The sequence below is a fragment of the Chamaea fasciata genome, unplaced genomic scaffold (assembly GCF_029207755.1).
Source record: "Chamaea fasciata isolate MVZ Bird 193981 ecotype frontalis unplaced genomic scaffold, bChaFas1.0.hap1 SCAF_8, whole genome shotgun sequence".
NCBI classification, from domain to species: Eukaryota; Metazoa; Chordata; class Aves; order Passeriformes; family Sylviidae; genus Chamaea; species Chamaea fasciata.
This window is the reverse complement of record NW_027094093.1, coordinates 11,148,943-11,164,661: the sequence shown is the minus strand read 5'-3', so window position 1 is coordinate 11,164,661 and position 15,719 is coordinate 11,148,943. Positions and strand designations below refer to the sequence as shown.

At 40.5% G+C, this 15,719-nt stretch overlaps 1 protein-coding gene across 1 annotated transcript in view; it reads right to left on the bottom strand.

Annotated features, from left to right (window-relative positions):
- PLCL1 (phospholipase C like 1 (inactive)) overlaps window positions 1-7,268 on the bottom strand; it is a 184,263-nt gene extending 176,995 nt beyond the window's left edge. Inside the window, exon 1 of the mRNA XM_066189650.1 lies at window positions 6,755-7,268. Within this exon, the coding sequence (XP_066045747.1) occupies window positions 6,755-7,027 (273 nt within the window). The 5' untranslated portion in view covers window positions 7,028-7,268. The remainder of the gene's footprint in view (window positions 1-6,754) is intronic.
- Between the last annotated feature and the right edge of the window lie 8,451 nt (window positions 7,269-15,719).

Below are 15,719 nucleotides of genomic sequence, written 5' to 3'. Positions count from 1 at the left end.
TAAACACATTTCCAATCCTATACATACAAAGATCTTTACAAGTCTTCAGAACTTGTTTAGTATTTAGTAAAGGCATTCAGCCATTTGAAGCACTTATTTTTTTAATCAAGTCTGAGTAGTTCCTGAACTGTCTTGCATGTCAAAACCTCCAAGTCACATTAGCTTAAAAAAAAAAGCAACAACCTAGAATACACGTGTTATAAAAAAGTATTATTAATCATCCTTCCTCATATCTTAGAAAAATCACTCAGTATTACCATAAATTACACCTACCAATCAAATATGTTTATTAAGCTTACAAGAACGACCAGCTGAATGTTTCATATAGCAGATGTATTATTGGTTCTACAGTAACTGCCTGCACTTTCACATCTACTGTAGGGAACAACAGGGAAAAAAATATACCATTAACTCAATTAAAACATTTTTGTTACAGATGGCAATGATCTCAGTGGAACTACAAAATGAATAAAGTATTAGCATTAGAAAAAAGATCTGCATCTCCACACAGAAATGAAAACTCAGTTTTATGAACAGCTGCTTAACATATTCGGAAAGCAACAGAAAGCTTTCCTCCTCTGTCACTGCTCTGTCTAGCAGCCCCATTGCTTTGTCAGAATATTTTTAATCATTATTTATGTACTTCTGTACAGAAGCCTTTATGCACATAATTTAAAAACAAATCAACCAGTATCACCAGTTTCATCTCTTATTCCCAACCTTAACAGCTCCTACTTCTTACCTAGAAAACCTATCAAACAACTTCCTGAAAAGACCTGCCAGAACTTGTGTTTGCAGACCACTGGACTTGCTGTTATCCTACAGAAAGGTCACCTTCCAGCAATTTCAGTGCAAGATACTCAAATCACCTTGATTATTATGAACTGGTAGGGAAAGACACCCCAACACAATGCTTTATCTATCTGTACCCACATGTTTTCTGAGACCACTGGTCATATGTTACATTATGTGTCAAGCGGAACCAAATGATGACAAATACTGAGTACTGACTCTAGAGTAGTTAGCAGACAAGTTTGTTACAAATGTCTAAGGAAGCAGTTTGGCCTGGATGTAGACTGTTTGGGTTTGTTTAAAATTTTTCAAGTAGCCAAGTCAGTGTAAAGGCACCCATTAATTTTTAGGAGACTTTTAGCCAGAGGAGCCTTTAGGACAGCTTCACAAGACCCATTTACATAAATCCTGCACCTGAATCATTTTATATAAAGTGATTTCCATTGCTATGATAATTATTATTGATTGCTTGACACAAAAAATTCCACAAGACCAAAATTTTTCTTGTTACAGTGTTACCAACATTGGCAGGGCCATACTGGAGCCACCAATGTTGCTTTAAAAACAAAGTGGTAAAAGAGGGAGGTTAAACCCCAGTCTGAAATGCCTACTGCTCCCCCGAGAATGTATCTCAGGGATAAATGCAACGGTTTAAAGAAAAACTGTCCATCTCCACTGATACTAACTACTGCATACGACTCATTTGACAAAAGCAGGTCTACATCCAGTGTTTGTTCTGTCCAAAATGGTCTTGAATAGACACTTAAGGAAAAACAGATGCAGTGCTAGGAAAATATAAACAGCCATGCCACAGCAATCCAAAAAATAACTTCAAACTGCTTCTCTTATGTAAAGCTGGCAAACATTAATTCTAAATAACTAAATTAACAAAGAAGATTCTTTAATTTCTAAGGAAATTTTACACTAGCAATAACGGAAACCAGTTTCTCTTAACAATCCATTTAAGTTTTTTTTAACAAACAGATACTGGGTTAGATAAAGATCAACCTAGGCTGGTTTCTCAAGGCAAGAACATGCCTGGGGAGACACGTAAGCAGCAAGGAAGTATAAAGTGGTTGATTCTCTGTTGTGGCTTCCCAGAGTTCCAGCACTTGTAGTTTAGGAACTTTCTAAGCCAGATGCTTTCGGTGCATTGTGAAGCTCTCTTCATCAATTTGTCAGTTCAAACCTGCTCAAACCCATTTACATGTCTTACTGCACAGATAACTGGAACTGTAAAGTGCATGATTTACTCACATGCTGCATGAGGAAATTTTGTCATTTATTTTCAACCTGCTGCTAAAGAACTACCACTGGTTTGTTCCCTGACTTCAGATGCTGTGAAAGAGAGCGAATATCAGTTCCCTGTTGCCCACAATGGCTGGAAACTTACATACATAAAAATATCACCCTCCAATTACCTTTTTCCAGATCCTTCTGGTAAATTTCCCATTTTGTGGCAGTCTTCGCATGGCTAGACATGTCATTTTTGCTCTTCTAAATACATTTTTAGGGTCTACCACATTATTTAATGTAATCTCAACGTAAATATTCTCCTTTTTTCCTCTGGTACACGTATGACAAAGAATGCAATCATGATAAAATCACCGGTGGACTATCAAGTAGTTAATCAGCTTTAATAAATCTTACATAGTCATAGTTTTAGATTATTAATCAGCAAGTGCCTAAATGCAAGGTTACACAACAAAAAGCTATGTAAAAGCTATGTAAAAGCTACTGGAGAATCATTACAGTCCTGAAAAACTCTTCTTCTGAAAACGAAGTCTTAAATTGTTACACTGCTTAGACAGATGCAGCATGTATTTAAAACACTTAGATTCTGTCCCCACATATCAGAACACAAACTGAAAGAAACTAAGCCTCATTGCTTTTATTGCAGGTTTGGTTTTTGAAAGCTAAAAATGACAGAAGCATAAATACAAGTCTCAAAATAACACAACTGGCCGTATTGATACACTTCCACTGATTATTTCAATTACAAAACTCTCAAACTTGCAATTCTTAGGCTAGTAGTGTATTATGAGCAAGGACAACTCAACTGGCTTTGAAAAGAAAAAAAAATCTCTGCGTGAATTGGAAGAACTTCAGTAAAACGTCTCATAGCTCTACTGTGACTAAAGTTAGTCTCTTGAGCGAAAGAGTCTGCAGCTGCTACTTCAAGTTCATTTCATGGGCACAGTCTACCGCATTATCTGCAACAGTATCTTAAACAAAGATCCAGGAAGAAAACAAACACATGAACCCAAAAGTTTGTCTTGCATGCAAACAAAGTAGAGAGAAGCCTGATAAGAATTAACAGAGAAATATTTTGGTAGAAAGTTATGAAGTATTTCAGTAGCATTACATAACAAACTACACAGCCATCCTACTCATTTATTGAAGTGCTCATACATGGCAATGGCAGAAGGAACATGCCAGAAGGAAAACAGCATCAGTTAACTCTGTTAAGAGCCCACCACACAGGAAGGCTTACAAAACATTACATGTAAAGAAAGCAGAAATCCAGTTCTCCAAGCAATGTCTTCTGCTCTCCTGGCCTAAAAGTGATTGCAATTATTATTTTATTTGCAAACAACTGGCCCTGGATTACTCACAAGAAAAAATTAATTAAAAAAAAAAAGAAGGAAACACTTGACAAATAATTTAGTCAATGCATAGTCCATCTCTAGGCTTCCTAGAAAACAGGACACTCTATGATCTCTTGATCTCTTGCCATTTCTCTAGTTTTATCACCAAGCATTCTTGCCTGCTGATTTCAGCTTCCTCATGGCAAACTCCCTTTCTTGTTCTAGTTCTGTAGTATGGCCATTTGCCTCTTCCTTGCATTAGGGAAAAAAAACAAAAAAAAAACAAACACAAAGCCTCAAAAAAAAAAAAAAAAAACAACCAAAAAAAACCCAAAAAAAAACAACTAATGCACATTAGTGAAACAACCTAATGCACAAGAACAGCTACAATTATTTCTCATTAATCTTATTTTAAATTTACCTTAATCTACAAAGCTGTGAACATCAGCAAAGCAAAATGGGACTAAAAATATTCTGGCTACACTTTGTTCTTTTTATATAAATGAGTTCTCTTGTTTCTGAAGCCAAATATAGAGCACATGAACGCACTGAAGATTATTTAGAAGGGTTCATATTTTGCAATATATGCCAAGTGGAATTTGCTGCAGGGAAGGTTTTTAAAGCAAGTCCCTGTTCAGTCTTTGTACTTCACAGTTATACTGTGGGTGCCAGAACACTCCAATGTAAGCAAGTCTGGCTTCCACTGGAATTGAACTCTCAGATGCTAACCTTGAGACTTGCAGAGTTCCAAAAGACAGCTGAGAAAAAAAACGCTGTTAGAAGTGTACTTTGACCATCAAAATTTACAGAATTTTAACTTTTTGCTTAATTGAGCAAGACCACTCATGTTTAAAGTACAGCTTTAAATAGTTGGGAGAGAAACAGAGCAAGTGTGTTCAACTCCTGCAGAGTAAGAGCTTGTCCTTACTGTGCAACTTCCTCTGCTTTCTTAAGACATTTTTCAGCAGATAAGATCAGCTTAAAGGAAGCAATAGAATAGTAGTTTGACTATAGATTTATATGAACATATGGACTTTTTGGAGTAAAATAAACATAATAAATCATTGGAAAATTCATTTCCCTGTAAAACACACAATGCTTGAGCAGAAATCCTGCATGTTGAAGTCCTAAGAAAAGAAAAATATGTGAAGTAAGTTGGAAGGTTTTACCTTAATTCCAACTAAAATTTGCATTTAACACTTAATAAATATGTGCTAGGACATCAAAAGCACCTGAAAATGCAGACAAGTGCATTATTTAATTTCTATCCCAAGTTAATAGTATTTCCTAGTATAATGCCAAAGGAAAGCTATGATTTAAAACCCTTTTAACCACTGAGACAACCTTGTGGGAAAAGAAATGCAAAGCACTGTAGGGGGTCCCAACACTGTGCCTTAGAAATGCACAGCCTGTGAATTCTCAAGTTCAGACACCTGCTATAAGACAGAGCCATGTTATCTAATTTAATCCATCTATTTAACAATTAAATTTAAGATGACCAATGGTATTTTTCATTCCACTCATATCATAAGACCATTCTAAACCCGTGCAGGGCCCAGAATAACTTTCTAGTTTCCAGACAGGATCTACACACAGGAATCCTTTGCTTTTGTCCAAGAAATCTATTTTTCCCCTCAAACAGTATTAAATCCAGAGACTTGATCAGCCCATCCTAGCTATCCTTCCATGCATCTCCTCCAGCTGAATGCACCATTTCTAAGCACAGGAAACGGAGTTTACTCAGTATTTCAGATGAGGCCTCACCAGTTCCCTGTATAAGAACATTAATACTTTCTTACCTTTCTCAGGAATCGTTCTCCTTATAAACACCATCCTAGGATATATCTCAAGAAACTTCCTCCAGTTAGAAGAGTGATCATTATCACTATGTGCTGATAATTATCAGATGTGCTAAATTACCAATATCTATCAACCTGTAGTGAAAATGCTACTCAGTCATTAACAATTAGACACCGTTTATGACATATCTACCATATGGAACTGGTATAGCCTGTAAAAATAATGATACATTTTAACTGAAATCCAAGATTGCATGTTCTCAATTTTTGAAACCTTCACACAATTCTAAGAGAAAATATCATCTCCATGCCAGTACAGTTACAGAACTTTGGTCCTTCAGTAAAGCATTTATACATTTATGCAACTTCAGACTGGAAACATTCCCATGGCATTCAATGGATGTCTTTAGAAAATTTCAACCACCCTTAACGCTTTGCTGGACTTAATGGGTTAATATCTCAACGTGGAACTCGCAAAGGACCTTCGAGGCTCTTTTGCATTTAATTACCTCGGTCTCCTCTGAACGTCTGAAGCTCTAAAATACAAGAAGCAACTATTTGGCGTATCTGTTCTTCCTTTGAATAGACATACTAAGCTGCAGGAGCTAAGCATGCGTCCTGAGCTTCCTGCATTGAGGCAGAGCTCTACCCAGCGCCTTCACACATTTACAGATGAGAAATCTTATTTTCCGCTGTTCTCCTGATGCCTTCCAAGTGCAAATCACTAACAAGAGGATCACGTGCGACCATATGCTAAATTAAGTTCGCCCAGGAGATTTCATTCATCGGTTCCCCAGAAACTGGCGATTAAGCCTGCATACTTGCAAGGAGATGCCGTTTAATTCAAAACCACAGAGTTTATTTTTTAAAAAAAATAAACCGGAAAAAACAGAAGAATTAACATAATCATAAAGCCATTTTCCTCACCAGACTATAACAAAGGCGGAGGCTTTAAGATCACGGCCGACCTGTTAATTTCACGTTAAAGGTGCTAAACACCCGGTGCTGCTCCGCCACAACCTGTACTACAGTCCGTCTCCAAACACACCTTTTCTGTTAATTTGTGACACTGCATATTTTGCTGCTCAAGAACTAAGAAAGCCAGCGCTATAGAAGCTATTTATTCTGCCTTCCAGGTGCTTGATAAATATTAAATAAGAACAGATACGAGCTGCTACACAAAAACTTTACAACTCGGCGGGAAGCTGCCCCACGGGTCACGCACGACCGCGGGGGAGACCCGACCCCTCTCAGCGGCAGCGGGAGCAGCACCCCATCACAGAGCCGGGAGAGCCGCTCTGTCCGGGCACGCACCTTGCCCCGGGGGCTGCGGGGAGGCAGCGCCGCGGCCCCGCCGTCCCTGCTGGCCGCAGGCGGGGCAGCAGCGCTGCGCGGCGGAGCGGCCGCTTCACCTGCGCGGAGGGTGCGCGCAGCCCGTCCCCGGAGGGCTCCCACCACCCCTCTGCCCAGCCCGGCCCCCTCCCACGGGCAGGGGCGCACCAGAGGGCGGCTTCAGCCCGGGTAACCCGACGACGGGACCCGCGCAAACTTCCCGGGGGCGCGGCACACCCTTACCTTGATGATGCTGCTCCTCCGCGGGGTGGCCTTGGCCGCCTCCAGGAGGTAGGCGTCGGGGTCGGGCGCTGCCGGTGGCCCCAGGCTGCCGCCGGGGAAGCGCTCCGTGGTACCCACGGCCGAAACGCCGCTACGGCGCTCCCGCCTCCTGCCCCCGGCTGCCGCCGGAGCGTCCAGCGATGCCAGCTCGGGCTCCTCTTCGGCACGGTAAGCGGCGTCGGGAGGAGCACGGCCCGCCGCCGGCTGCTCTCTGCCGCCGGCAGCCTCTGCCATCGCCCCGCCGAGCGGTGTCAACTTCTCCGGGGCGCTGAGAAGGCGGGGGAGTCACACGGACGGAGGAACGGAGGGCGTCCCGGGTGCTCCTCTCACGGCACGGCGGCGGCAGCAGCGCCAACTTTCCCCGGAGGAGCCATGCCCGCCCCCGGAGCGGAAGGTGCCCGCGCGGGACTCCGCGGTGCCAGAGGAGCGGGGCGAGGGACGCGGCGAGCACGCAGGAAGTGCGGCCACAGCCCCACACTGTTGTGACAGGAGCCGGGCTTGTGTTGACGGGCGGCGCTGACGGACGGCGAGCTCGGCCAATCGGCGGCGCGCCCGCCCCCCGGCGGCGCAACGGCAGCCAATGGCCTTGGGAAGGGGCGTGCCCGCGGGACTCCTGGACGGGCGGCCGGGGCGGTGCGCGGGGGGCGGCCGGGGCGGTGTAGGACGACTCGTAACACCTGGTCGCCCCCGCACGACCTTGACGAAGAGGGTCTGTGGAGGACGTGCTGCCTTGTCGAGAGCGTTCGTGTGCCGGGGCGGCCGCGGCAATGCTTCCCCGCGCGTGTTTTAGGCAGGTTTGGGCTGCCTCTGTGCTAAAGTAGAAGCAGCGTGCGGAAGAGGTGATTCAGGTTAAACACCCCGCAGCCCGCGTAGCCCTAAAGTGGGCGCCCCGTGCTAGGAACAGGGATGCTGCGGGATCTAGGGGTGTAAGGGGCACCTTAAGGCTGCTGACGGCGGGCCAGCAGAGTGGGTGCGAGACGTAAGGGAGAGCTCGCAAAAGACGACGAAGACTCACGTTGGGATTCCTCCGCCTCTTAGAAACGAGGCAAAAGCGAAGCAGGTTGTGTGGGGCTGCGCAGCTCGCCCCGCTCTCGGCCGCCGGCCCGGGGCGGTCCCGCTCCCGCCCTGCCCCTCAGAGCCCCGGCCCGGCGGGCGCTGGCAGGGCCCACACCGCCCCCTGGCGGCGGGAGGCGGGGAACCGGAGCCTCCCGCGAAGGGCGGGAGCCGAGGGCCGCCTTTGGGAGAGTTCGTGCGAGCGTGCTGCTGTCCCTCGCAATTCCTCACAGGGTATTTGGTTATAATGAGATTATCCACGTGGAGACCTCAGGAAAGGTGGGGTGGAGTGCAGCAAAGGTGAAAGGAAAGGTGATGAAGAGATTATATTCAGTGAGATGGAAAACAGGACGGGTAGGGCTGGGCAAGCTTACATCTTACTGGGGATGTAAGACTATTCAAAATTATTCAAAATTTACTGCATTAAAGGCAGTAAGACTCTGTGGGAATATTAATTTCTCCCTGGTTTCTAAAGTTATTCCCTAATGAATGTTTGGCACCTGTTGGTAGTCACTGATTAAGGAAGAAAATAAGAGAACCTCCTTACCTTAACCAGGCATTAGCTACTAGTAAATGCCTGACTACAGAGCATAATTGCTGCTTAAAGGATGTGAAATTTATATATGTATATTCATACACAATATATACATTTAGAATTCCATGTTTTAAAAGGTCTAGAACTTCTGTCAAGGGTATTGAGGCATTTATCATATTCTACACAAAGAAATGCTAATTGAAGGACAGATCTAGATACCACTAAACTTTTTTTCAATAGCTTCCTTCTAAATTTTATGTAAAAAATATCGAAATACGTGTATACCATAGTTATTTTGCTTTGTTTCAGTGAAAAATGTCACAAAATAAGTAACACTAAAAGAAGACAGAAAATATTCACATTGAAGAAACGTTTATGTTAAGCAATAGTGGAGAGAAGAGACTGTAAGGGAATGAAGGACTTAACCCCAGCCTGCATTGTACAAGAGACAGAGCATCAATACCAAGTCACTGCAACAAAGAGGAAGGGAAAAAACCCCAAACCAACTAATAAAACTTATTACATATCCGCTTACTGCCACACAGACTGCCCTAAGAAGACTAAAGACAACAGAGAAGGTAATTACCATGCAGTGTTTTAATAGAGGGAATTCACTTAGAAATATATTGCAGATCTTTCCTGTATTTTGTGAAATTGCCCAAAGTTTAATCATTGTTTTAATTATTTGGGAACAACACAATGCTGTCGTAGCTGCAGTCTGTATCTACCAGAAGCTCTGTAGCGTGTTGCACAGACAGATTGCATAGTGAAGAACTTTATCCTTTCTAGGATATGTTTTACATATTTAATATTAGAGAGAGATTTATTGTCAAATGAATTCTCTTTTGACATCAAAGGTTTTAAACCTTTTAATTCTCCTCTTATATTACAGCCTTTGACACATGAAGTCTTTAACTGGAAAAGGTCTATGGCGAATCTACAGATTTTAAGTTTCATAAATATCAAACCTACAGGGAACACTGAACAAATTTTATTTTTGATCTGTTTGTCCACAAGATGCAGAGGTATTAGAATTATGTATGGTACAGCTAAGTAAGGGTTTAGTTAAATTCTCCTCTAGAAGAGTATAAAAGGTTGTCTATTTTTCTGACTGTGTATCTCTAGATGCTTCTGAGGCATCTGTATCTATCTGCTTGTCTTTGTGGAGAACTGTGAATAACAAAGGAAAAGAGCAATTGGTGTCGATACTTCTTGATGTCTAATAAAAAAGAGTTGACAAAAGGAAACTTTACAGTAAAAATACTTGCATAGAAAGTTTAAAAAAAGCAAGATAGGTTGGTGATAAGTGTATATAACAGGTTCTGTGTTCAGTTTCAAGGTCTGATGCTGTACGAAGACACTGCTGTGTTGTGTACACCTACGTCAGATAGGAACAGATTTTTGAGAACAGTCAAGGAGTTTGCTCAAACTAAGAAAGATAAGATAGCTAAAAACATCTATGTGTTTGTCAGAATGTAAGTCAGCAAGTGCCTGCAATATCTATTTTAATGTGGAATTTTTTTAACACTCATTTTACCCCATCTCCATCTTAAGGCACACAATTGTTCCTCAGTGGGCGTAATTTGTATCATAAACCAGCTGAAAATACAGTTTTCTTGGAGCTGTGCTGAAGCATAGCTGAAGCCAGTACTGCACCTAGACATTCTATTTTGGGAAGCTCTTAAAATTAAGTGTTCTGTTGGGAGTCAAAAGTGGTTCTCTTGTACCAATTGAACAGGGCTGATGAAGTGTGAAAACTGACATATTTTCCTGTGTGATGAACATCTAATCCACAAGGCAGGAAAAGCAATGGGAAAAAAGCTTTAATTTCTTCAAGTACGCATTCACAGTGATAGCAAATCGTAACTACTTTTAGCATTGATGAGATTCAGGCAAAGCTATTGATGAGAAAATTTTTTGCAAGGTAATTCTTAAAGAAGTGATTTTTTTAAAGTCTTAGTGGTTATTGTATTTGGCTGTTACATCATGAACATGATACTACAAAACAATAAAAAATAATGATATATTTTATTTATACAAATATACTTGTTGCTAAGCTTCACTCACATTTTGGCAAACCAACCACAAGTCATATTTTGCCTTTAAAATTATAATTAAGCTTCTAGGCTGGGAAAAAAATGCAAGTTCAAATCAGTGTGAAGCAAATGTCATTAAATGTTGTTTTAAAAACATACTGCATATGTTTTCAATTTTTGTTTTTTTAAATGTATTTACACACACACACATGGATTCAATGCCTCACTATTTTTGTTAGTTCTTCTTTTGTCTTGTCTTTGAAAAAGCCTTGCTATACTTACACATCATGTTGTGTCTTCTAGGTAGTATAAATGTTGTGTCTTCTCTAACTTAACAAGAGGGACTTTTGTGATATGCTTCTATCTTAATGCTGTTCTTGTTCTAACTGAAGTCACTGATGAATTCTTTTCACTGTCTGCTGATACTTTCAGGCAAATCCAGTGTTTTTAATAATTAAAATGTGGTTAGAGAAGATTCCTGCAAATTCCAAGCTCTGAGGAATAAGCCTTTATTTTAGGAATATTGTTTTCTCTAAACAGATATGCCAATCAAGTGTGAGAAAGGGTAAAATCAGGACCTCAGATTAGATCATATTTAATCCTATTTCACAGCCTCTGCTTACTATATAGACACAGACCCAAGCCTGCTGGAGCCCAGGTTAGGTAAAGCCTGGAATGAAAAGGAAAGTAAAATCTGAGAGAGATTCAGTAAATAGTCATAGCAGGTAGCAACAGTTGAACAAAATTTTGTAGACAGGAAAGAGCAGATTCCTTATAAAGAAGTGATTCTTCCACCGAATTTGGCACCAGGTATATAGAAGAAATTAACATTAGAAAATTTTTAAGGGAGAATGGTAAAACGTGTTGTTTAGTTTTGTAAATAACTAAACTTTTTTTTTCTAATCTGATTTTCAAGGGCAGATGTTTATCAAGATTTCATTTCATTTACATAAAGATTCACATCATAAGTCACACCCATCTTCAGGTTTTTTTGGCCAAGTGATTGAAGTTTGAGAAGTTAACACGTGACTGAAAATAAAGTTTTTAACAGACAGCCTGAGATAATCCCAGAAGTCATGCTACAATCTAAGTAAACCAGAGTTTATTCATTTAAGCAACTTTCTCAAGTTGCCCACGTTTAATTGCTAACTGCTTAGTTTTTAGGGAGGGAAGAGAAAGCACGTCATATACCTTATAACAGAAATTGTCTTGAGGATTTGAAAGAGTCTTCAAGGTGAATTCTTATTCAAGTCTAATGATAATGACTTTTGTTTAAGGTAGGTGGTAATTCTACTTAATGAGAACATTTACCAATGACTGTCGTTCACAGAGTTCTTTTTAACTCCTCTGATCATGGCTTTTAGGATTTCTTCAGCTGTGACACATACATAGAAATTTAATTGTAGTTGTTGCTAACTTTCAGGCTACATGAACCTGTTAACTACTGTGAAGAGTATGATCCAATAGATGTATTTCATTTCCTCCATTCTCTGGTAATTACTTAGGAGTAGGTTCAGGTGTACTGTGTACCTTGCTAGCTCAATGGATATATTCAGTGTTAGAAATGTTCATGGCTCCCACACACTTACCTGCCATTTTTTGGGATCATTTGGCTTATCATGAACTGCACAGTTGCTGGGGAAGCAGCATTAGTTTTAAATTATACTTATTAGCCAGGGATTTTTCTTACTGAGGATTGAAAATATTCTGGTAATATTCTAGTTCAAAAGCTACTCTTACAGTCTCTCATTTGGCCACCTCAGAAGGAAATTGCTACCAATGTCTGCAGGAGTCAGATATTCATATCTACTTTGTAGTTAAAGAGCTTGGAGAAAATCTGGTCAGTACACCAAGAATGGACGTTAGGCTATTCTTTAGCCTGTTAATCAAACACACAACCTTCCTCCTAACATGTGCTCTCTGAAAGATTTTTGTATTGCTTAACATGTTTTGAGCCGAAGTTAATCATGCGCCTCCTGGACCACTGAGGTGCTGTGCAGTAGCCTAACAAGCAGGAGAAAAGAATTAATTTCAATTCTTTCTGAGGGCTCCTGACAAGGATGTGAGGGAAACTGTCACATAACCCAATAGGAGTGGGTCTGTGTGGGGAGAGCGTTGGTGATGACAGCCTGAAATCCATTCCATTGGCAGTTCTGGTGGAGGTACAGATCCAGTGCCATGGATGGAAGAGCTGCACATTGGAGAAGAGAACAATAGCTCATGGTTTCAACTGAGAGATCAGTTTGCGCTCAGAAACTACTCCGTGATGAGGACCAAGCAGGTAAGTTAGAATGATCAGGAAATTTGCTTCAAAACTGTCCCTCGATTCAAACAAAAATGCTAAACCAGATGCACCCTAAGTAAGTGTTAAAAGTACATTGCTCTCTTTAGATCGCCTGTGCCTGACTGGCCTCACAAGGAAAGAGTGGAAAGAGGTATACCCACATTTGCTTCATTTCAAAGAAAGCTGGTTTCCTGTGAAAAAAAGTCAAGACAGTGTTTCCCAGCAATATTTCTGACAGCTTCTACACTGACTTAAAGTGGTAGTATATGCAAATAGAGAACAGATACCCTGTAAAGTCTTCCTTTTTAAACTGGAACTAAAATTATACAGAGGCTGGTCTAGTCCTTGATACCACTTCCAAGAACAGGGTTACATGAATTTGAAAACTGCTAAAAACATTTATGTTTGGTTCTTTCTCACGTGTGTAAATTTGGCCCCTCTCTCTCAATTCACCAGAAAAAGTCGCCTAAAAAAAAAGTAATCTGATTATGATCACAATGTAATCCTCAAAATAACTTAAATTCCTCTGGTATTAATTGAAAAGGATTTTAAGAAGATTAAAAATATTTTCCATCAGGGATGAAATGTATTTAATCTTTCATTGCAAAATCTCATGTTCCTTAATGTCAAGTTAGAAGGACGTGGAAAAAAAAGCCTAATGACTAATCTAAGTAAGCTTATTTTCCTGAAATTTGCCACTGTGGGAGTATAACACGCATAAATTGGATGAATTGTTAACCACTGTTTATCTGTGTCCTTTCTGAGTGGGGTTAAATCAGCTGGTGTTGAAAATCTATACCCTGTCCTAACTCCCACTGTACCTGACAGCAGGATTAGCAAAACTGAAGCATTCTGCAAACACAAGGAGTGTTTTACTCCCAGATACAGAGATTTACCGACTAACAATATTAAAATGTGTTAGGCAAACTTAGAAACTCACCTGTTTACTTTGTGGTTTGGAAGAATCCTCTAATTCTGACGAGTTACCCTCTTTTCATCTCATCTTAGGCACACAGATGGGGTGGCAAGATTTGGGAGATTCAGGTGTATTAATTCCTCAGGCTATGCAGATGTCAACAGGCAGCAGAGCTTTTCTCATATATACTCTGCAAGTCTGATGTTCAAAGATGCCAAGAAATGGTTTTATGAGCAGATATTAAACACAATGAGCCTCAGTGAGCCATACTTGAGCCATAGCACTTTTCAAAAGTTTGTGATTTGGGGGAGGACAGGAAAAAACTAAGGAGGAATGATGTCTCTTGTTTTGTAAATCCCGAGGTCCATAGTATGAGCCAAAACTTATATTGGGTTATTTTCTGTGGGCCACCAAAAATAGATTGAATTTAAATTACTTATTTGTCCAAACACTTAAACCCCCTTGATCTGAATGGAAAGCAAAAGGTAAAAAACATTTCAGAGCTCACAGATGCTCTGAGACTATATTCTACAAAATGCAGGAAAAAGAATGAGTTGCAAATTGAGCAAAATAAAACAGAAACAAAGAATAAAAATCTTGTAATCACTCATACATGCAAGATAAGTGATGTTATAGAGCTGGATTTTAATGGAAACATTAATAATGAAAAACCTCTTCAAATTCAGTGCTAAGTAGGGAAAGATTAGCAATCCATTTTAAAAGTCAATGCTTTGAGTTCTTGTTTTTCCTATGCCTCTAATAATTGTTTTTAAATCAGGAGGACAGAGACAAGAGGAGGTAAGTGGAGTGTTGTTAGAAACAAAGTAGGAGCTAGAGACAAAGGTTAGAGAGAATGGTGGAAACTGGGATGGAGTGAGAAGTCACAGCTCATAGAGAAGAGAGATGTGCCCAACCCAAGAAAGGGAATGTTGTGGGAAAAGGGCCTGCAATATGGAACTGTCATATAAGAGAAATACACCCATTGGAATAAATGGAAAACTTACCAGAAATGAGTAACTTCCTTCTGCATTTTTCACATAGCCCTGACCATAACTTTTACACAGAGAAAATTCTAAGTGGCCACCATCAGTGCTTCTAAGCACTATTAACTCCCTCGAGAGGTCTCCTCCAAGTCCTTGAAAACGTAAGAGCCCTTGGGTTTTTCAGTTTGGGCTCAGGGTGTAGAGAATGCATTCACAAGCTCATAAGAGAAATCAGTGAGAAATCATCTTCATAAGATACAGAATTTTTTTTTCTTTCAATAGTTATGTATGCAACAGAGACACAAGCCAATCTTCTAGCAACATCCTAAGAGACATTTTTATGAACGTCAGAGCAGGAAGGAAGTAATCTTTCATCAGGTACACTTTCTGACAAGGATATATTAATGCTTATATTTCCATGAAAGGATTTTAACAGGCTGGTGGGAAAACTAGCACTGTTATCCACAGATAAAAATAATAGAAGCAAAAAAGGTAGCATGTCTTTTCAAGGTCAGTGAATCAGCGAAATAGCAATTTGTTGTAAGGCCCATGTATTACTCATAAAATCTACTTGTCTTTTTCTGCCTGGAGAAGTCTTTTCCTCCTCCCAATTAATTTTTTCTCCCTATTTTTCTCTCTTGCTTTTTTTTTTTTTCAGTTTATTTTTCCTCACTTAACCTCTGACTTTCTCAGATGCTAAAAAAAAGGACAAAAGGCAAAAGCCTACAGGAACCGGCATAGTCAGACTCTTGTCTTTTACTGCCTTTTTTCTGTCCAGCACTGCCTTTTAATTTGTGGGAGAGAACAGCAGGGCAGATCATTTCATGCTGTATATATTGCTGACATGTGGAATCAGGAAAAACAGTCACACTCCTGGCTTCCTTTGAGAGTGGCTCCCTCAGCCAGGAAACAATTCCCTTAATGAAACATCCATGCAGCACCAGGGCAGCCCAGCAGCCTTTGTTGTGATATTCAACTTTAGTATGCATGGCAGTATTTTTTACCAGCTCTACTCATAATCTTGCTACATTTATAGGTTTGTTGAATTTTCAGGTTTTAAATCATCACAGTAAAAAATAGCTCAGGCTTTCTCATTTATTTGCAAAAGTCCCATTTTTG